At 43.9% G+C, this 23,115-nt stretch overlaps 1 protein-coding gene across 1 annotated transcript; it reads right to left on the reverse strand.

The window, feature by feature from the left end:
* Positions 1–7,294: 7,294 nt before the first annotated feature.
* On the reverse strand, positions 7,295–20,139 carry CD40LG (CD40 ligand). The gene is made up of 5 exons (XM_027534799.1): positions 19,693–20,139; positions 17,319–17,450; positions 13,112–13,169; positions 11,162–11,224; positions 7,295–8,489 (listed from the first exon to the last, which is right to left on the reverse strand). Exons 1-5 carry the CDS (start codon positions 19,846–19,848, stop codon positions 8,113–8,115), a joined length of 786 nt encoding a protein of 261 aa, XP_027390600.1. The 5' UTR covers positions 19,849–20,139; the 3' UTR covers positions 7,295–8,112.
* Positions 20,140–23,115: the final 2,976 nt, after the last annotated feature.

A 23,115-nucleotide genomic window follows, 5' to 3' on the forward strand; every position in this document is an offset into this window, starting at 1 on the left:
CCCTTTCCCATCCCTGTACATCAAATAACTTCTTTCTTTTTCCATTTAGGCTCGGGTCAAGTATCTGTATGAACTCATGATTTCCAAAACACATGTGCATATATATCTCTGCATGTGTATGTGTCCATTTATGTACATGTAGTATGTATGTTTATATGTATTAGGATTGCCAGATAAAATACAAGATGCCCAGTTAAATTGGAATTTCAGCTGTACATCAAATAATGTTTTGGTATATATCAGGTCCCAAATTTTGAATGGAATATACTTATATTAACTTTTTCAATGTTTACCTGAAATCCAAATATGACTGGGTATCCTGAATTTTTATTTGCTAAGGCTGACAGCTTTAGTAGGTATGTGTGTATACATGTACATCTAAATGCATACATTTCCTAGGAGAAGTGACATCTTAATACAGCGGACACACCTAGTGCCCACAACTTGGTTTCTAAACACTGTACTCTGCACTGAAAGGGAGAAGGGCTTCTTGGAGAAATGGCTGATTCTGCGTCTAAGGCAGGAAAGGTACAAGATGAGCCTGGAACATCTTGTTCTGCCAGAAGTGATGCTTAGAAATATGAGAGGCGCATGTGAGAAAGACCCAGGTGTGAACTTGAAGAGGCTCTTACTGGCCAAACCAGGGAAAATTTGAGCACCAAAATACAGTAATGAATTAGAAAACACTGGAAAAAGTAGAAATCTATGAGTCTATACCAATAAATAAGTGGGGAGAAAGGGAAGGTTCTTGTTTATAGTACCATGAGTATTGACTGGTAAACAAGAAAGGAACTCTAGAGTTGGAAAATCCCCGTTTTGCAGCCATCGTAGTAAAGACCGATGCGGGCCAAAATTACCCTTAGATGCTAAACATAGAGGGAAACTTTGATGATGAACAAATTACTTGCATGGTCTTAAAGTGTTTCCCCAAAGAGTGCTTACTAGTTGCAAGGTAGGAAATAGTAACTCTAGATAGAGTGGGGATATTGGACAGCACCTGAAGTGAGGGATCACAGTTTACATCAAGAATGAGAGGCCAGTGACCATCACATGCCTCCAAATAGGACACCCTCTGAGAAGAACACATCAGTATGTAGTTTTCCATCCAAAAAACGTAACCTGAATTTAACCATGGGGAAATATCAGACAAACTCAAAATAAGGAGCAATCTTAGGGACTTCCCTTGTGGTTTAGTGGTTAAGACTGTGCTTCCACTGCAGGGGGCACAAGTTCCATCCCTGTTTGGGGAACTAAGATCCCACATGCCACAGAGCAAAAAAAAAGAAAGAAACAAAAGAATTTAAGGAGCTCAGAGAGCTGTTTTTCTCTGCCAGGTGAGCACAAATGCACTTCTAGATTGGGCTTCAGCATGTGCTGTTAGGCCGGTATAGCAACATATTTTTCTCACATGAGGCCCTCTGTGAGCTGACTCCTGCCTGCTTCCCAGAACCCTTTGCCTTCACACGTTTGCTTTTACATGATTCGCTCTATCTCTTGGGCCCTCCTTTCCTCAACGTGGTCCCTCTCCCCCAGCATCCCGTAAGGCTCGATCTGTGCCACATGTCCTGGAAAGCCTTTCCTGAAACCCACCTTCCCCTGCTTGTGCTAGTTACATGTCCCTCCCATGTATCCCTGGTAACACTGATTCTGACCCATGTTGCAGCATTCACAGTGGTCTTTCAACGTTTGCACACCGATGTGCTGCGATTCATGGGGTCGCAAAGAGTCGGACACGACTGAGCGACTGATCTGATGCAAAATTCTGTAAGCTACTTGACAGCAGAGACTGGCTCATATCCATTGCATGCAAAGCACAGAACCTATCATACCACTCACTGTTGGATGGGTGGGTGGATGGATAAAAAACCAAATCTTTGGGACTTCCCTGGTGGTCCAGTGGTTAAGACTTCACTTTCCAATGCAGGGGGTGCAGGTTCAGTCCTTGGTTGGGGAGCTAAGATCCCACGTGCCTTGTGACCAAAAAAAGAAAACATAAAACAGAAGCAATATTGTAATGAATTCAATAAAGACTTTGAAAATGGTCCACATTAAAAAAAATCTTTCAAAAAATACACATCTTTAAACTCATAGTAACAAGAAATGTGAATCAGATTGAAGTTGTGTTAAAGGTTTCATGTGGGATTTCAAGAAATGGCAACCCATTCCAGTATTCTTGCCTGGAAAATTGCATGGACAGAGGAGCCTGGAGGGCTACAGCCCATGATGCCGAAAAGAGATGGACACGACTGAGCATGCATGCACAAACACACACAATTACCATCAGAGATACACAGAAGATAAGTTTAGTGACCAAAATTATTGGACTTTAAGTGGAGTTACATTAGCAGGGAAAATGTGATGGATAACTCAATGGAACTCCAGGAATGAAGAATGAAAAGCAGCTATATATTTAAATGGTTTTCTTGAGAGTTGCTGAATTGCCTCTTGGGGTTACTCAGAGGAGTGTGGTATGGAAGGAGGGGGCTTTATTATTATTAATAATTTTATTGAAGTACAGGCTTCCCTGACAGCTCAGTTGGTAAAGAATCCACCTGCAATGCAGGAGACCCTGGTTTGATTCCTGGGTCAGGAAGATCCTCTGGAGATGGGAAAGGCTACTCACTCCTGCTCCGGGATTCTTGAGCTTCCCTTGTGGCTCAGCTGGTAAAGAATCCTCCTGCAATGTGGGAGACCTGGGTTCGATCCCTGGGTTGGGAAGATCCCCTGGAGATGGGAAAGGCTACTCACTCCTGTATTCTGGCCTGGAGAATTCCATGGACTGTATAGTTCATGGGGTCGCAAAGAGTCAGACACGACTCAGCGACTTTCACTTCACAGTTGATTTACACTGTTGTGTTAGTCTCTGGTGTACAGCAAAGTGGTTCACTTATACATACATATGTGTATTCTTTTTCAGATTCTTTGCCATTATGGTTTATCACAGGATACTGACTATATTAATAGGTCCCTGTGCTACATAGTAGGACCTCATTTATTTTGGAAGGGGGAAGTTTATATGCTGACATACTTTATATTGGGAATCAATGATTAAAAAAAAAAATCTTCCTAAATATCCTGAGGATGGAACTTGCAACTGCTTAAGACTACTGAAAAGTTTGGCAACCCTCAGCCTCTGATTGTTAATCATTTTTGACAATGAAACTGTAGGAAAGTCTTTGCTACACACAGACCTGCTCTAATATTCGGTATATGTTCTTGTTCTAGACTTGCTTTTTTTTTTGCTTTCACTTTGCTTCAAATTGGGTGTGGTCTTTGGTCTACTGCATGGCAAGGCCTTTCATGTGTACCTGGGCTGCTGTTCACCTTGGTCTCGGAAGTTTCAAACATTTTAAGGTGCCATCCTGTCTACCTATGGCACTGGATGCAGGCTGGTGTGCTGGGGACCACATGGGCACTCCCCTTGGTGCTCTTTATAGGATGATCTGGTCCAGAGAGCAGACTCTGCTGGGGGCTTTCTGAGAATGGTCTCATCGAATCCTCATCAACTTTGCAAAGCAGGTATTTTTAGCATCTCCTCACTTTACAGATGAGGATCCCGAGGCCCAGAGGAGATGAAATGAATTGTCCGTGGTGATGATGTTGGAAAAACAGTGGAGCCTGGATTAAGACTGTCTCTGTCTGACTCCAGACTTAACCACTGTACTACACTGAGGATTTCCGGTTTTGGTTTTTTTTTTTTTTTTTAATGGAGATGTGCTTCACAGAGCAAAAGAAAAATAATGAAAATCATGTTCCCTTTTTATGTCTCCAAAGTATTTCAGACTGCTCTAAAGGCCTAAGGCAGTGCTTAGACTTCTAACAATGCAGTCAGGCCCTCTGGAAATAGTCAAATTCAACACAAAATGTGTTCCCTCCTGGAGCCCAGGAATCTATATGTTGTTTCTTTTTAACTGGGGCCCCTGTATTGATAGCTTGCCAGGGCACACTGTTCCTTTTGTAGACATTTGCTTCTTATCAAGGAACACAGACAGACCTGTTTATACTTTATTTTCTCTTTATCTGAAAATAAAAATCACTGATCATTTCAAGCATTCCTCTCCCCACTCTTTAGCGGGAATGCAGAGTGATACATTTACAAAAATAAATTCAGTTCGATAATTTATGATCAGAATATTATTAATATAGGTAGATCAGAAATGGACCCAAGTCCTTGTCATTTACTGGAACAACTTTGAAAATATTACATGAAGTTTGTAACCAACATCATGGACTATCTTGCCAATGATCATGTACTATTTTGCAAAATATAATAAAAATATATTCTTTGTTTTTATCGACAGTATAATTTTCAGTCATTTTCTACTCCCTGAGTATATTTTCATCCTATAGATATTTTTTATGTCATGAAGGTTTTTACAGTATGGCAAATTCTTGCTTTCACCAACACAGAATTATTTCATGGACTCCTGGGTTGGAAGCAGCTACATGCACTAATTCACTGATTCCTTCCCACACAAAGAATAAAGAACCAATTCTGTGCCAGACCGTCAGTAGATGCCGAAGTTACTGTCTTGGAAAAGGTCTTCCTTACTGTCACAGAAAAAGTCTTGGTCCCTAAGCAGCTCCCAACGTAGGAGGAAACACCTTAAACTTGTAAGTGCTGTGAGCCTCAGTGCAGGGGACAGTGGGGAGGGAAATGGGGTCACAAGCAGAGAAAATTACACTCCCATCTCCTAAGGCAGGAAAGCATTTGTAGCTTTGCTCAGAGGAGCTAAGGGTTGGCACTTACACTGGGACAGGTATTGGCAGGATAAAAAAATCAGTTCGTTATTTTTGGTCTTTATTCTCAGGTGATTAAGAAGGAGAGGGGCGTGAGACTTCCCTGGTGGTCCAGTGGCTAAGACTTGGCACTCCCAGTACAGGGGGCTGGGTTCAATCCCTAGTCAGGGAACTAGATCCCACATGCCGGAACTAAGAGTTCAAATGCCAAAACTAAAGATCCTGTATGCTACAACTAAGACCAGGCATAGCCAAATAAATAAATATTTTTTTTTTAAAAAGGAGGGGAGTGGTGGACATCAGGATTGTATTTAAGAATTCTCTCTGGCTGCTGAATAATGGATGAGAAGGATGAATGGATGAGAGGGAGCAGGCGTGGAGGCAGGGAGTCTAGGAGGCTGTTGTCACTTCCAGAAGACAGACGACAGGAGTTCAGACTAGGATCCTGGCAGTAGAGATAGAAGTAGATTAAGAGCTATTTAAGAAATAAGATTGATGTGTTGGGTTAGGGGGACAGGATGTGGGATTGAGGGCAGTGAGGGGTCAGGCCTGGTTGGTGGCTCGGGCAACACTGAAAGTGGGTCCCGTTGTGCAGGGTTAAGATCAAGGGCTCCATATGGATACCTTGGATTTGACCCCTGGGCCCACCATTTGGAAATGTGAGCAGAGGGGACACACTCTAGGAGGCAGGTCAGGACCAAAGGCATGACATTAGTAGCCTGAAGGGGTTCATTCAACCCCTGAGCTGGGAGAGATGACCCCCTGTGAACAGGTAGAGCAGGAGGGGACAGGCCTTTGAGTTCTTGGCAAGGGTAAGGCTGACCTCAGGTGGAAGCCATCTGAAGGGTTGAAGGCACTTGGATTGTAAGGCTGACACTTAGGAGAAAGTTCTAGGCTGGGGCTGTGGGAGGTGTCATTTAGAGGATAGTAGGAAGCACGGCTGAGCGACTTCACTTTCACTTTTCACTTTCACACATTGGAGAAGGAAATGGCAACCCACTCCAGTGTTCTTGCCTGGAGAATCCCAGGGACAGGGGAGCCTGGTGGGCTGCCGTCTATGGGGTCGCACAGAGTCGGGCACAACTGAAGCGACTTAGCAGCAGCAGCAGGAAGCATGGCAGCAGAGGAGATAGCCTAGAAATTTTGAGGTTCTGTGTCTACAGCATTCCTTCTGATAACAGATTTTATTAGCCACTCGGTTCCTAGAGGTAGAGATAGCCTGGAACATCATGGTTTCCAAAGAAGAAGAAGGCAGGGTGAAGTGCAGGGACAAGGTTTCAATCAGAGGATGTGAGTGTAGAAAGGCCTGGACATGAATTCCCTTCTAATGACCCTCTTGCCCACCCAAGGCTGTGCTCCACAGTGGGTTTTCATCAACTGTGAGAGGGGACAGTCATGGCCGGTGTATTATCTTCTCTTGGGACTGGGCCAAGCCTTCCCGTCAGCAAGATGGGGGCCTGGCCTACGTGTGAGAAGATCAGGACCAGGGTCTTCTTGCTGCCCCCGCCTCTGCCCCTCTTCCTTCAAGTCTCCCATGTGAGAGTGACACTGTAGAAGGATTTTCACTCCAGAGGACAAGACAGCACTGTGGACATATCTCTGAACCCACAATGTCACCCAGGCTCAGACCAAACTTCCCTTGTTGGAGAAAGTACACAAGCCAGCAAGTTTGTCCAGCAACTCTTCAGCCTCATGTTAGAAATTCATGCTCTAAGGCCTTCTGAGTCACTCAGCCAAGAAGGGATTGTGCTGTCCAGAGGACCAAAGAGCAGGACCAGCAGCCAAGAACTGTACCGACCTCTCCTCAGCCTCATTCTTATTGCTACAGTAATATTTTTCTGCTTGTATTTGCCAGAGGAAGGGCCCTCTACTGGTAAGGCAGATGAAGCCACTCTGGGCGTCTTGTGTGAAAACCCCCTCAATTGGAGGTGACCTCAGTCTTGTCACCTCCAACTGAGACCGAGGGACAAATGCTTCCCCTCGGTTGGTCCCTGCTCCATGTCCTCTTACCTAAGGTGGAACCACTTCGACAGCTATTAAAAAGATAAGCAACTGCTTCTCATTTAAGCTTCACTTAGGTGTGACTAATTGAGAAGAAAACCCAGCCTCTCTGCAATCCCCTGCAACATTTCCTGGAAACTCCCATGGACGGAGGAGCGGTCTCTAAGAGTCAGGCAGGACTGAGCGACTTCACTTTTACTTTTCACTTTCATGCACTGGAGAAGGAAATGGCAACCCACTCCAGTGTTCTTGCCTGGAGACTCCCAGGGACAGGGGAGCCTGGTGGGCTGCCATCTATGGGGTCGCACAGAGTCCAACACGACTGAAGCGACTTAGCAGCAGCAGCAGCAGCAACATTTCCAGAGCAAGTTTCTCACTGGCTAAGCTCCCCTGTCATCCATCAGAGGCTATCACAGCCCTCCAGGGAGTGTACTTTCACCAAGATATTTTGTGGTGCCACAAGCTTCAGAACCAAGTTTCTGAAAACACCACACTCTTCCTCTCCCCCAAACTCACACCCCTGCCTGGGGCTTCAGATGCAAAGTAACAACAATCATGTTAAGAGATCTTTATTATTCAAAAAATAAATAAGATAATCACAACTTCATTCTGGAAACAATGAGGACTACAGGTAGATACAATAGGTTTCCTTTAAATACAGTCATTTCTCAGGGAGGAGTGTGCAGCCTCAGAGCTGACTTCTCTTCCCCCCACCCCCCACCCCATCAACAGTAGTGGAGACAGGAACAGGGTTGAAATAAGATACTTGATGAGCAACTGCCTGACTCTGTGTGTGTGTGTGTGTGTGTGTGTATGTAGGAGAGAAAGAGAGGATGAGAATGAGTGTCAGGGTGGCTGGTGGGGGTAGGGTTTTGGTTCTCTACTGCCTTATACTTCCTAAAGTCTGCCCCATCTCCACCAGGGCCCCAGGGACCCAGAATCCACCATGATTGAATGTGAGCTGAAGCTCCCCGTTTCCCTTCAGCATCTTCACTGAGAAATCAAATACATCCTCCACTGAAAGACACTGCATGCAAAGAAACAAAACTAAACTTGGCTAATTTTCTGCTGTTTACTCAAATTTGAGCTGTGCATAATGGTGTCTTTTCACAGGACTCTGAATGTCTGTGTCAGTGGGGTTGCTGCTTCAGAATATAAGCTCTTATGGATCAGGGCCTGTTGGGGTTTCCCCTGCCCAGTAATTTACTCATTGCAGCCCTACATGCCTTGGGATGTATAATAAATAGTTATCCGTCAGGAGGATACTAGGGTTATAAATAGGCAGTTCAACGGGGAAGTTGTCTTAACTGCTTTCCTGGATTGTGAAGACCACCAGCATCAGCCCAGCCGCAGCCTGCTGGCTTACACCGTTCAGAGTTTGAGTAAGCCAAATGATGTGAAGCCCGTCCCGTGGCTCACTTGACTTGGATCAGTCACATTGACAAACACCGAAGCACCCGATTGCAATTCAAAGACTCCTCCTAAGTGAATGGATTGCTGCCCGCATGGTTTGGAAGAACTGTGGGTGTTTGCAGCTCTCAGTAAGATTCTCTCTGATCCACTTGGGGACTTCAGGCAGAGGCTGGCTATAAATGGAGCTTGACTCAAAGTTTCCCGATTGGAACAGAAGGTGACTTGGGTGTAGATGTAATAGAATCCTTGTCTTTTCACGGCCAGCTGTTTCCCGTTTTCGAGGGTTACCAGGTTGTTGCTTAGGGTGTAGTATCCTTTGGGGGCCCACTGGAGAACTGTAATGGAGAAGGGGGAAAGCCATGGTGAGGTTGTGCATACATGATTCAGATTCTCACAGACAATAGAGTTCCATACTGGATACTGGCTTCATACAGGAAGGCAAGTTTGTGGCGTCAGGGAGTCTAAAGGACCCCTCCAGCCCTCAGAGACTATGGAGGAGCCACGGCTGACCAACCAGCCTGGGCTGCACTGTTGGACAGAGCTGGGTTCCAATCCAGATCTTATTCAAGCTTGGGCAAGTCAATCTCTCTGAGACTCGCTGTGCAGACTAACTCAAGTAACCGAGCAAAGGGAGTTTCCTTCTCCCCTTAAAAACTCTTAAAGCCAATTGACCCTTGAACTTCAGCCAGTGCGAATGACTTAAAAAATCCCGTGTCATAAATCATGCGTGCCAAAATGCTCAAAGCGTTACTAATATCAACTTTCATATCTTGCTTTCCTTGAATTTTCTAAAGTCAAAGACTTGCTGATCTGTCTCATTCAGCCGCAGCATAGAGCAAAGACAAGACCCCCATTTCTTCCTACCTGATCGGGCTCTTGCAAACCCAATCTGCCTCCCACAGCAACGACTAAAATTAGGCAAGGAAGTATGAAAATAAACCTGTCATTTCACTGTGTGTTTTGATTTCCCATTGTAGTGGGCGCCACCAACTTGAAAGTGCCTGTATTCTTGTGGCTAAGCCAGAGTACCCACCAACAATGTGCCATTTTCTCGGCTGAGATGTTGAGTGGGTTCAAAGTAGTGTGTGCAGCCGATTTCAAATCTCAGCTCCCACAGAGAGCAAGGCTGCGGGGGGTGGGGTGGGGAGAACTGAAAGTACTGATGCGTTTGCTTCCTTGAGCTATTTCTTTTTCACTCCTGCTTGGTGGTCTTCGGCCTATCAGGGTACAAGACGCCACCTGTTCAGTCTCACCCTTCCGTAATCAGGAAAGGCATCGTGAAATACTTGACATTGCGTGGGCCTCCAGACCACTCTAGAAAGGCTTCATTATGATGTGTTCACTTTTAGACTATCTGATTGAGAAAACATGAGCGGTTTCCCTATCTTTCTGTCCACAAGGTTTATTGTTATCAAGTCCTTACCTAATTTTTGTCCTTGCTGTAAGAGGTAGGTCAGGATTAGAGCAGCATGACCAAGTAGGTCTGGGAGGTTTGTGGCTGGGGTGGGGTAAGAAATGTGACTCTCATCTGATCCTCTGCAAACCTACTGGGCTGCAGACTGTCAACTACATTAGGATCAAGAGCCATCATGGACCTTTTGACAGGATGTGGGAGCACCATGACATCTATCCAAGGCAAGCTATTCTTCTAAGAGGTGTCTCTGTGGCTGGCATCCATCCAATCCGGATGAGAGAGTATCATGTGGATGAACACCCTGGACATGCTGATATGGTTGTGATACTCTCCCCTAAGTGTATTTTCTGAGAAAGGGGTACTGGCAGAATTACGAAACATTGTGGGAGTAAGTGTTATTCAAAAAGGGCTTTATGTTACTCTTCTGACAGCTACAGGGAAGTCAGTTAAGGAATGACACTTTAGATTTGTACAGTGCTTGACAGAATAACTTTCTTCCATATTAGCTGATTTGATGCTCAGAGTCACCTTGTGAAGTAAGTGAGACAGGAAACTGCTGCATAGGTAAAGGGACTTGCCCAAGGTCACCCAGCAAGTGGCAGTCATGGTTCTTAAGCCTCAGTGTTCAAAACCTTTCTATCCAGCGCTCCTACTCCATGATCCGGGATAGCCACCTATGTGTTATGCCCACTGAGAAGCCCAAGCCACCTCAGAGATGAGGCTGTATCTCCTTTCCTCTCTCTTGGTTTCTGTTTCTCTGTGTCTCACACACATGCATATGCATATGCACACGCACGCGCGCACACACACACACACACACACTGCTTAGAACTCCATTCCAGAGCACTGTGCTGAAATTTTCAAAGACTGCTCTAATGCTCTTGGCCTGCATTTATGTAGATGGGAGATTTTATGCTAATGTGTATATTTCCATCCGTTTATCAGAGGGGCCACATTCTCCAACACCAGTTAGTATGAGGTACAGATTTGGGAAAAAAGATCTGAGGGCTAGAATCATGGCAGAACATATATGGAAAGAAATATCATTCAGAGTTGAAAAGATTCCAGTATGTCATCTATTGTTACTTCACTGAAAAATCTAATGTCCCGGCACCTATTGATCTTTGCAGAATGATTTTACCTTTAATTTCCCTAAGGTTGGCCCCAAAGAGGTGGGGATTAATCATACAGGGATTGGAAGATGGCAGGAAATACCCCTTGAGGCCCATTTACACACAGTGAAGAGGGGTTAGAATGAGGGATGCTCCCAGTCAAGAGGTCACTACCTGCCACCTCTTCTATGTTGTCAGCATAATGGTCCCTCCACCCAGTAATTCATAATTCAGAATCAGCCACAGAGCAAGAACCTAATGAGTCCATCAGGATTGCTTTCCACTGCCTTTTGTCCCTCTAAGTCCCATCTGTGCATTTGAGCCCACTTTGAAGACAAAGGCAAGCGCATGAGACGTGTCTGGGGAGCTTTGTAAATTGGGCCCCAAAGGAAGAGAGGAGCCTAATCGTTAGGCTGCCCAACTGTAGCCTCCTAGCCTGCCCCTCACTCAGGTGACTGATGCGCAGATGCTTTGGACTTACCAGAGGTTGTTTTACTACTGGCCTCACTGATGACATGTGCCGCTATCTGAGGCTCCTGATCACCTGAAATGAAACCAAAGGCCAACTGTCAGGCCAAAGAAACACGAAACTGGCCACCAAACAATTTAGTCTAGTTCTGCAGCTGAATCATAGAGACTGTACTTAAACAGATTATGTGAATGGAAGCATAAGATGGCCTGAAATCCCTCCCACAGAGGGCAAAGTTTGTTTCTAAAATCTAAACAATTGAATTGATTATTTCCACTGAGCCCAATTCTTCCAAGAGTAGTTCAGTACTTGACTTCGCTTTACATAGATTGACACGGGCTAAAGATAAATGATCCTCTTTAAACACATTTTGAATCTTACTTTTAAGAAAGCTCCCATCCATTGGTCATCTTAGTGAGCCCCAAGGTCATGCCTACACACTTAACTAGTAAGATGCTCACGGTGCCTGATTTGGTCAAGCACTGGCCACAGTATATCTGCCTCCAACCATTTCTCGTGTAGACTTGCTCCTTAATTAGCTGTGCTGATCTTCTAAGTGTGGACATGATGTGGAAGTTCCTTTTTTTTCCCAGTAATGAGCTTGGAGCTGGACACCTTGTAGGTCTCCTATAAATACTGAGTCAAGTTGTGTGACCTAAATGATCAGTTTTGTTAAGTATATCATTTTCTCAAAGGCTGCTAGGCAGCACCCACATGAAGTGCGTTCCTCAAATTTCATGGCAATTAACAATTTGGTATCACTCAACATATTTTACAGTCATTCTGAAAGCAAAGCCTTCATGGAAATCAGGCAACCCCTTGCATTCAGACCAACAGTTAAAGCAAGCTCTTTGCCTCAGAGAACAGTATCTGTATCTCTATATGTATGAATGCATTTCTTTGTGTATATTAAATTTGTACAAGCCATACCATCTTTACACTGACTTTGTGATATAGTAGTCTCTCTAACAACACCCATCTACCAACACTCCATTTCTCCCGTACTCAGCTGCTCAGGTCACCCCAGGAATTATTATATTGGTTTTGGGTGCTACATTCTAATAGGAAAAGGGAAGTCAGTGTGTCCAGAAAAAGAAAGAAAAATCCTGGAAAGGGGGAACAGTGGAAGACACTGAGGAGGTTTATCCTGGAGAAGAAAAGGCTCAGGGGCCATGATTGCCATTTTCAACATCTGGACAGCTGCTGTATGGAAGAGGAATTATATACTTTGCTTAGTATGGCCCCAAAGATCAGAAGTCAATTCAGTGAATGGAGATTACAAGAATAAATTTCAACTCCAGAGAAGAAAAGACTTCTCTTGAGTATATAGTAACCTTCTTTTAATTATTAGTCATTCAAAGATGGCCCAGGCTGCTTTATGAGCTAGAAGGTGTCTAGGCATGTTTGTTCAGAGGGAAGATGGTTAGTGCTAGTGTGAAGGAGATTCATGACCTGGGAATGGTATGAGATTTGAGGACCGTCAAGAAGTCCCTTCAACTCTGGGATGTTTGAGATGCTCAGACATCAAGAATAGAGCAAAGAACAAGGCTGTCATACTGAATCACTTCTTGATCCCTGAGGTTCTACTGGCTGTGGTTCCCCATGAAAAACTGTCATCATTGAGTGATGAATGACACCACTACCAAATGCCGACTGTCTGGTCATCTTATCCTCCGTAGGTGGCGCTAGGCTGTATGGTTGCTGTAAAGTGTTGAAAATAATACAATTTCTTCATACTTGGTATTGTCAGCACTAAAGGAGCACAGCCTTCCCTGTAAATATGTCCACACAAATCCTTTCCAAGTAACAGGCACCAAGGAAGATGTTGATTTCGCAGCCATGTTCCTGCTTTATTTCCAGGGCTAAAGGTTCCCTGATTCAGCTTGGCGTTGTTCAATACAATCAGCCTAAAGCTTCCTTTTTGCTTTTAAGTATTCATAGGAATGGTAAAGAGCAACCTACCTTTGTGCATTTCAAAGTTTTTTTCTTTCTTCTTTACTTCTTTGTTTTGCATTATATCCTAAAATAAGAATCATAGCAAAAGGTCATTTTGAAAGGAACTCTGACGGGGCCTTTAGAGAGAGGTTGCATGCATTTGACATCTGTCATTACTCTGTTGTCTGTTTCTGGTCAGGATTATCGTATAGACTCTGAGCTTGTCATTAATTCCATCCTACTGTAATTCAGAGCCCAGGGTTTTGACAGATGAGCTGACAGCCCAGAAAGCCCAGGGGTAGACCTGAGACAGAATTTGGGCTCTGTTATTGTGCCAGGCCAGAGGTTGCCATCCTGACCCCTCCTCTGACCCCAACCTCCCCAGCTCTGAGAGATATCGACAAATAATGCTGAATGAGGAGCTGATTCTTCCTTGGGAACTGGTAGATAGAATGTTAATAAACATAAAAATGATGTGTATCTATTAGAATAAACTTAGTCTGAAACCTCTTAGGAAATGGAAGTAGTAAGTTTGACATTGGGAAGAAATCCCAGACCCTGAAAAGACCCTCAGACATTTTTAAATTTTGTTGTCCATTTCAATGGGCTGAAGAGATTCTCTTGTTGTTGGTTGCCTCATGTGGCCTGTTCTTATTTAGAATAATCTACATAGAAGAAACCTAAGTAATGTCTCAGTGCAGCTGAGATTCCAAGGCAAACACAGTACTTCTTAAGGGGTTGCTTCTCACTAGCAACTGCAGGATGGTTAGAGGCCCTTACGAAAGCTAGCAGAGAGTGTCGTCTACACAGTCTGGAAGGTAGTAAAGGCTGCTGTTGCCATTTTAAAGATACTGAATAAAAGGTCTGGTGGGCTTAACTGGCAGGCATGAGGTCACCCAAGGAGTCTGAGGCTGAAGCCGAGAGTAGAAACTATGAGATCACACTCTGAGGCAGGGCTTAACCCACACCATCACCCTCTGCTCTGAGCACAAAGGAGGAAGGCAATAATATTTTCACATCTTTGGATAATCAAAGGCTTGTGATCCTTCCTGTTCCTGGAGTCAATTTTCCACAGCACCCCTCCTTTTTGTTCCTCCCTTAAAAGGAATTAGTGTTGTTACTACTGAGGGGCTCAGGTGTCAGGTGTGAGAGTATAAGTCATGGAGCCTAATGGGCAACCTGCGCCTCAAAATGCTTGCATGGGGCTCAGAGCTTCAACTTTCCACTTGAGCTCAAGGGTGGTGGCTTGAAAGTGCGGCGACAGGAAAATGTTTGTAAGATAATAAGCCAACAAAAGAGTATTTCGTGTCTTTTCAAAAGATGGAGTGTGATGATCGAAGTCGAGATACTTTTAGACTAGGTGGTTGCCCTGGTGTCAGGGCTTGGCCAACATGAAAATGTGAAGTCAGCAAAGTTTGTCTTTTATGCGTCCGGCCTTGCCTTTCTGTGAACTTTCCCCCAGCCACACACCCCAGAGCCTTCCCCCTTCTCTTGCTTCAATCCCCACCTCAACTGACAGACTTTTTAAAGTTGATTTTAGAAAATCTAGAAGGAGTTATTTCTCTCTTAGTGGGAACTCTATTGGCAGGGCTGGATAGGTTGATCTTTAACTCGAAAAGGAGATGCTCTGACCTTATCAAAGACATCGTGGGCATTGGCCAGCAGACAATCCAGGAACTGATCATTCTAACAGGCAGTTGGGGGGGGGGGAGGAAGATTTAATGTGAAATTATACTGGTTAAAATGCTGCCTCCATTTACCTAATAGCAACCATGAATCCCATCTTCTGCCCAGAGTGACAGCTCGGTTCTACCTGCCTCAGGAATTAGTTCTTTGTCACTAGAGGCGTTCCAACAGAGATGGAGGGACTGCTGGGTAGAGACTGTGGGGAGAAGCAGCAGCTCTGGGTTGATAATTGGATCTGATGATTTTGAACATCCATTCCTGAGCTTCAAACTTTAGGTTGCTCTGGAGTAGTCAGATTGTGACCCAGAAGGGAAGCCTGTTAACATTAGCTAAGAATACAAATGATCTAATTTGGGATTATTTTGTTGTTGGCCTGTTGGGTTAAAAAAAAAAAGTCCAAAATATTTTGTTTTAGAATGAGAAGTTTCATGGCATGGATATTGGAGTGGGGTCAGTCATTGGAAGAGGAGGGGGAGCTGGAGTATTTTGGGTCCGACTGTCGTGGGCATCGGAGGTGCAGATGACATTGACTCGGATTCTACCCCACAGCAGTGGAGGCAAGAGGCTTCCTCTGTTTCACAGGAGGCACTCTGGTGGACATGCCTGGGAAGGTCTGCCTTTTCAGAATATGAAACTCGGGAGCTGCCATTTTTTTCATGCAAGTATAAGCAGAGAGACCAAACTGACTTTTTCATTGCTTTTCTCCTGGTAGCTGATTTGGGAAGCTTTGCATATCTGACCGGAAATATAGCCATGAGATATTGGAATACAACAGTAAACTCTCAGTAAGAGGGAGGGAAGAAACCAACAACCATTCTCAATGCCTTTGGGGGAACTGGCGGCTGATCTGAGAATTATAGAATGTCGAAGCTGGTAGTGCCTGGCGGAACATCTCAGCCCTCTCATAGGATAACTGAGAAAAATGAGGCCCAGAGAGGTGAAGTCATTTGCTCAAGATCACATAGTCAAGCACATTTAATATGCTAAGCATTGATCTCAAAGTGGATTTATTCACATTTAAATTTGCAACACCTTCCAATATTCTGTAATACTGGCCAGAAGCCTCAAGGAACCAGAGAAGCTCAAATCATTTCCAAGCCTTGCATGTAAAGAGTTAGGAGTCTTCCTCTAAAACCTGTATTCCTGTGGAGAACCTAAAAGCCAGCCACAGATTTGAGCTGCATTCTGATTCCCATAGGTGACTCAGGGATAAGCTCCCAGAGTCCTCACTACTGGATTAAATGATATACCAGGGACAGTATAGGAGGACAGGAAAAAGCTCAGAAATAAGATCTCGGGCCCTTCCACTCCTGGGTTAAATGACACATTATCTGTATCTGAGAACTCCTGTTGGTTTCTCTAGCTACCCACCCACCTGGCACAGCACTGTCCTCAGCCTGGATGTGGCCTCCTACTCACAACCCCCAAGTCCCCTGAGGGCCCAAGATGTTTAACTTTGTTCTGAGGGGGAAACAGGCACAACGATTTCTAGATGCTGTTCTGGAGAAAGAGCTCCTAGACCCCTTGTCTACGACGATGGGATTAATATTGTAGGCACATCCTCAGTAAACTGTCCCAAAACTCTTGCTTTAGGTACCCATCATAGGTCACTGATGGAGAAGGAAGTGGCCACCCACTCCAGTATTCCACCTGGGAAATCCCACGAACAGAGGAGCCTGGCGGGCTACAGCCCATAGGGTCACAAAGAGTCGGACACAACTTAGCGACTAAACAACAACATAAACCACTGCAGTGACTTAATGCTGGGCACCAGTCTGTTGGGCAAGACAACTTCAAACTCTCTGCCTTGGGTCTTGATTGGCCGTAGAGCAGACTGGCTCCATGAGCAGGGGGTATTCTATGGAGTCTGGTTCGAGTGGCACTGAGACAGTCCATCACCCATTGCCCACACCTCTCCTCACAGTAAAAGGAAAAGATCTTACTTACGTGGTACCTGAAATTCCATCATGAGAGAAGCAAAGCGTTCCTTCACATGTTAAGAGTCTATCAGTGCTCAGAAGTCCCCATCACCCCCAGTGAAGGCAAACCCTTAACTGGTGGCCTGCCAACACTGCAGTGGCCAGTGTTTAGCGCTTCCCTGGGAAATGGGGACCAGACCCTGGGTCCTCAGTGGGAAGGCACTAAGATTTGGATGGAAAGATAAGAAAATGCAAAAAGCAAGGTGGTGGACTTCATCCTTTCCCCCCGAGGCATCTGCCTGTCTGAGCTCGCATGCATATGTGAATGTGCCCAGGAAAGTGTGTATTTTCTCCAGAGAGCCTTTTTTGTTCTTCTTAAGGGCATTCCTATGAGCAAGCACACTTTAAACTTTCCTTTCCCTTTTAACCATAGGGTTTTGGCTTCAATTTTGCTTTTTCATATACACACCCATATACACGTGTGTACATATGTATGTCTACCTGTATCTATAGCATATACCTGACACATGTTTAAACTTTTACATGGTTAGGTTTTAGTTTACCAACCTAGCAGGTTCCCCCCTCCAAAACTTTTCAATGATATTTTTCCCAACGACCGAGGTCCTTACCTTGACCAAGTCTTCAAACCGGCTTCTAATTTCCTCACAGTTCAGTAAGGATAAGGACCCCTCTCCTTTATTGCATCTCTGTATCGTTTTCATGAACACAAAATCTTCATGAAGATTCCTTTCGTCTTCTATCTATTTTTGAAATGACAGGGACATGAGAAATTGTAATTTTGAAGAAGGCAGCTAAAGATGTCTGCCTCTACAATCACTTCCATGGCCTCAGCAACACAAGAAGGGCTTTGCGAATATAAATGGGGAATGATAACACATTAGTACACTGGACTGGTGCTTCCCAGGTGGCTCAATGATAAAGAATCCGCCTCCCAATGCAGGAGACGCAGGTTCAATCCCTGGGTGGGGAAGATCCCTTGAAAGGAAATGACAACCCACTCCAGTATTCTTAGTGGAAAAATCCCATGGACAGAGGAGCCTGGCAGGCTACAGTCCATGGGTCGCAAAGAGTCAGACACTACTTAGCGACTAAGCAATGATACTGAATTAGTGATATTTAGTATTAGCAGTTTAAAAAATCTACAAAAGCCAGCAAAGAAAATGTGATGTTGCCTGAAACACTAGGTAGAAATCATAGCTATTCTAATGAAATTTCATCACAAATTGTACATTTTTCCATGTATATTAGCAGCAACATTCTTTAATGGTCATATTTCCCATTGCTTCAATAACGATAGGTCATTATAAACACAATCTATAAAATAGTTTTCTGGTGAGCTAATTTGCCCACTTAGTTTTAACATTTGTGATCCAGCGCTTTATAAAAAGAGGGGGATTTGTAATGCGTGTCAATTACTCAAAGTCTAATTACATCTCTCTCTTTTTAACTTTAGTATTTGCAAAAAGCATTTACATTTTTAAAGAAATCATCTTTCATTCCAAAAGTTGAGATATTTTATTTTCTGATGTCCTAAAATAATTAAATGTATGGAAGTCACTTGGTTACAAATTCTGTGCCATTTTCTTGTATTCATATTGCAGTTTTAGATTCAAAACAAGGTCCAGTTAGCCAGCAGCTTTCACTGTCATTAACAGAACACCCAAGTGCCAGGGTAAATTTGAGTCTCTGTGTGTGTATGTGTTAGTCGCTCAGTAGTGTCTGACTCTTTGCGACCCCATGGACTGTAGCCCACCAGGCTCCTCTCTCCATGGAATTCTCCAGGCAAGAATACTAGAGTGGGTTGCCATTCCCTTCTCCCGAGGATCTTCCCCACCCAGGGATCTACCCAGGTCAATATTTCCCCTATTGAGGGTAGGGGAAATATTTGATTGGCAGGGCATTTGATTAGCAGAGCCCACCAGCCCACGAACAAACAACCAGACACAGAATCCCACTCTCTTCTCAGCAGTGAAACCTAAAATTTGTAGTAACCCAGTGAATTGCCTCAATTCTGCCTGCCCCACCTTATCCTGCTAGAAAATCTTATGGTCGTAATTCAAGGTTGGCGGCTCAATAAAGACCCCTTGCACATCCCTGAGAAAACACAGTCTCCAGATGCTGTGCATCCACAATTCCCACATCCAGACCAGACAAATAATTGATAAAATTTCTCTTTTTCATCCATGATTGATATTTTGTCAACACAGCCAATAATGCTTGTCACTGGAGAGGAGTAAACACATGGAAACAGAATAAATCCTAATGGTAACATTTTCTTAAGAATGCAGAGCAACCTACTAACTTACTCCACTCTTCTGTTCTACAAGTCTGGCTATTCAAGAATGCACAACATCTCAGAGGGAAACTGAGCAGCTTACAACTACAATCAGCATTTGAGAATTATACAGAGACCACCACTTCCACTTAAAGTTGCAAATTGGGGACTTCTCTATGCCTATGTTAACCCGAAGCACTATGAATTTTCAGGTCAAATTGATGCTTTCCTTCTCTAGTTGAAAATTTAGAAGAAAAATAGTTGTCTCCATCAGAAAAAAAAAAAAAGTTTACTTTTTAAGCAAAACATAAACAAATCATTATAGCTAATGTCTCCACAGTACTTATTTTGTGCCTGGTTCTGGTCTTAGCTTGAATTTAATCTATGAGATGAGTACCATTATCATCCCCATTTCTCAGATGTGGAAACTGAGGCATAGAAATGTAAAATAACTTGCCCGGGATCGGAAAACGAGTAGGGGATTGAGTCAAGATTTGAACCCAGCAGTCTAACTCCAGAGTCAAGGGTCTTGACCAGAGAAAAGAATAGAATATCTCACTAACTAGACCACAACCACTATGCGACGAGACCATTTATCTATTTGGGTTCTTAACATTGTCCATCATTTGGGTAGCACTAAATCCAACCAACCCACACATCAATAAGAACCCTAAATTTAGTTAATGAAGACCCATGGTTCATCTTACCTTGTCCAATCTTCTGTGAAGATACACAGCAAAAAGCGCTGACCCAATCATCTGGGTGATAAGAAAAACTGTAAGTAAATACATAAAAATTTTCATACTGACAGGTGGTCCAGTGGCCACGGAGCGGGGAGAAGGTTGACTGTATGTTTCGATCATGCTGCGTTAGAGTTGAAATGATGTCTTCTGACTGAGAAGGTGGCAGAGGCAGCATGAGAAGACTGTCAAAGTGGCCACCTTACTCAGGATTAGTTAAGAGCGCACAATCGTCGCAGCCCACACTTCCTGGAAAATGTGCTTCGCAGTCTTCTCTCCCAGCAAAAAAGTTACGTAAAGGTTTTTTGTTTTTTTTTAACCTACCCATATCATTCACTTCCAGGCTTTCCCTTTCATTAGTAAAGAAGAAATAAGTTTCTTCTTCCATATATTCATTCTTGCCTTGAAATGTCATAGACTCCTTAACAGACAATGGCAGTATTTTCCTATCACTGTCTAACGTATGGGGTTCACCAGTTTCAAGGAAAGTGACAGATGAATCCACCAGCAATAGGCTTATTTCAATTTCAATCTTACTAATATAAAGCGGGAACCTGATAGATGGAGAAAGAAAGAAACACCAACGAAAGTTTGGATTGATTTTATGACTGGCTTGCTGCTGGCTCCTTAAGATTTCTTTCGTCTTTAAACCCAACAAAATCCCTGTGGCATTTCAAGTCAAGTCTACACAGCATAAAGCAAAAAGGAGTGCTAACAATTAGTAGAGAAAATTTAACTGGAAAGATAATTCAAGAAAAATACACTTCTTCATGAGAACCTACTGTATAGCACAGGGAATCCTATTCAGTGCTCTGTGGTGACCTACAAGGAAGAAAACCCAAAAAACATGATTATATATATATATATATATAGTGTGTGTGTGTGTGTGTGTGTGTATGTCTGTACACTTTGCTGTACAACAGAAACTAGCACGATATTGTAAGGCAATTATACACCAATAAAAAAAATAAAAGAAAAATACACTTCTCCAAGGCCAAGAGAAGTAGAGCCTTGAGTAATTCAGGCCAAAATTCTGGAATTGAGATTAAAGTAGGAATATTAGGTTGATTTAGCCAAGTTGCCTATCTACACTGTTCCAATTCATCAGATAACTGTTGATGCTGATCTGTCAGTTTGGAATAGGGAAACTGGGCTGCAGTTAAGAGACCTGAATTCTAGATTTTGGGGTAGCAATGAATTGCTGTGAACCTCCAGCAAATCTCTCCCTCTACAGATCTCAGTTACCTCCTACCCAAAGGGGCAATTGTACCTCCTTTGCCTGTCCTCTAGGTTGTTGAGAAATCAAGTAAAGATGTGCCTGAAAAATCTTTGAAACAAGCAATAGCAAATCACTCTCATCTGAAGTTTTTTGGTATTTGTTCAGCCTATGAGGAGTTTTCCAAATGATTGCCAACTCCTTACATACTAGTAAACAGCAAACAAACAACAATAGCTTCAAAAACACCCAATGTTTTGACAGCGATCTGAATTATTGAAGTGTGTAGAATTACCCATTTCTGAATGGCTTCTGATGGTCTTATCAGATTGCCTTTGAAATAAAAACAGCTGTGGAAATCCCTATCCTACATCCCAACTTTTTCTAGAACCATGATAAGATTGCTTTTGTGATTCCTATAAAATTGTTTTGAGAGACAAATAGAAAATGTAACAAACTCCTCTGCTAGGCATGCTATCTGCATAGTTACCACCTGCTCTCTTCCCCTCCCACGCCCTAGCATCCTGTCCTGGGCCCAGATCTCACTACATCTGCCAAGTAGGTGGCTTCAATGCATGTGATAAACTTTGATCAGTCAAATCAGAGGCTTCGGTTCTTAGACAAGGAACCTTAGTTCCACTAAAGGAAAATTATCACGAGAGCTAAAAGGGGCTCGAGGACATCTCCAGGGCCAGTTTCATGCAATGACAGCATGCCAGAGTTGCAAGGACCCTGTGACCATCAGCTCAGCCAAGCTCCGAGGGTGGCACGTTTATTCCTGGGACAAACTTCAAGAGAAAATTGTTGTCCTGTCTCCCTGCCTACACTTCCTGACTTCTGCTCATAACATTCCCCTGAAACTGCTTCCACTATTCCCAACACAATGGTTTGAGTTGAATACTTTGTAGGGTTAATTTTTAGTGACCTTTCCAGTAGTCTGTTGACCTGTTTTTTGTTGGCATCCTTCTAAATCTCTCCCCTCTTGCCTCCTCTTCGTGTGCTTCCTTTTCCCCTGGTACCCCTTAAAACTTTGGCATTTCCCATCCTCATGCTCCTCCCACCCCTCCCCTCTTCTTATTCTATATGTTTACCTGGGATGACTGCCATCCATTTTCATGATTTTCACTATTACTTTCATTGTGATAAACCCCAGATGTATACCTGAACCCTGAACTGAAGATTTTTAAGTGCAGGTAACTCTGAGTCCAAGGTATCTCCACTTGGACACCCCAAAGCCACCCTGCATCTGCCAGGACCCCAAATTAACTCATCCCGCCACTCCACTTCCTATCCAGACTTGTTTTCCCTCCAGGCTCTCCCCATCTCAGTGACTGGTACTACTATACTCACCTAATTGTCCAAGACCTAGGAGCCATCCAGGATTCCTTCCTCTGTCTTGCCCAGGTTACTTCTCTATCCCAGTGGCTTCCTCATCCCCAAAAGCTTCTTGATTATCACCATGACTCCTTTCTAGTCTCCAGGGAAACATCCTAGTCCAGGGCCACATTCCCTCCCTCCTAGATTGATTATCTTGTTGCCTTTCTAGCCCCACCCCATCCATCTTCCAGAAGAATGTTAACTCTGAATCTTGTCACTGACCATGTTATCCAATATATTTTTACACTCCTACAACTCTGCGTTGGACCCAGGGAAGCAGATTGACAGTTTCCTGGCATATTCGTCATGAATGGGATTAGCTCCAAATAGCCTGATAGTCCTTTAATCCTTGAAGTACCCTCTTTCTCCCATTCTTCCTCTGCCTGGTCCTCTAGATTACTATAACTTGCATGTGTGCTCAGTCGCTCAGTCATGTCCGACTCTTTGTGACCCCATGGACTGTAACCCACCAGGCTCCTTTGTCCATGGGGTTCTCCAGGCAAGAATACTGGAGTGGGTTCCCATGCCCTCCTCCAGGGGGTCTTCCCGACCCAGGGATCGAACCTGTGTCTCCTGTGTCTCCTGCACTGCAGGCGGATTCTTTACCACTGAGCCACTAGGGAAGCCCCCAGATTACTGTAACATTGGCTACCTTTCCAGCTTCCACATTTTAGTTCTATTTTCTGATTCTCTGTCAGATGTCCTTTGTCTAAGGACCTCCCATACCTGTCTCTCCCCTGACAAGGAGTGGACTGGCCTTGATATTGGGACCCCTTTAAAAATTTCAGTTGCTTACT

Source organism: Bos indicus x Bos taurus, chromosome X (assembly GCF_003369695.1).
Source record: "Bos indicus x Bos taurus breed Angus x Brahman F1 hybrid chromosome X, Bos_hybrid_MaternalHap_v2.0, whole genome shotgun sequence".
Lineage (NCBI taxonomy): Eukaryota > Metazoa > Chordata > Mammalia > Artiodactyla > Bovidae > Bos > Bos indicus x Bos taurus.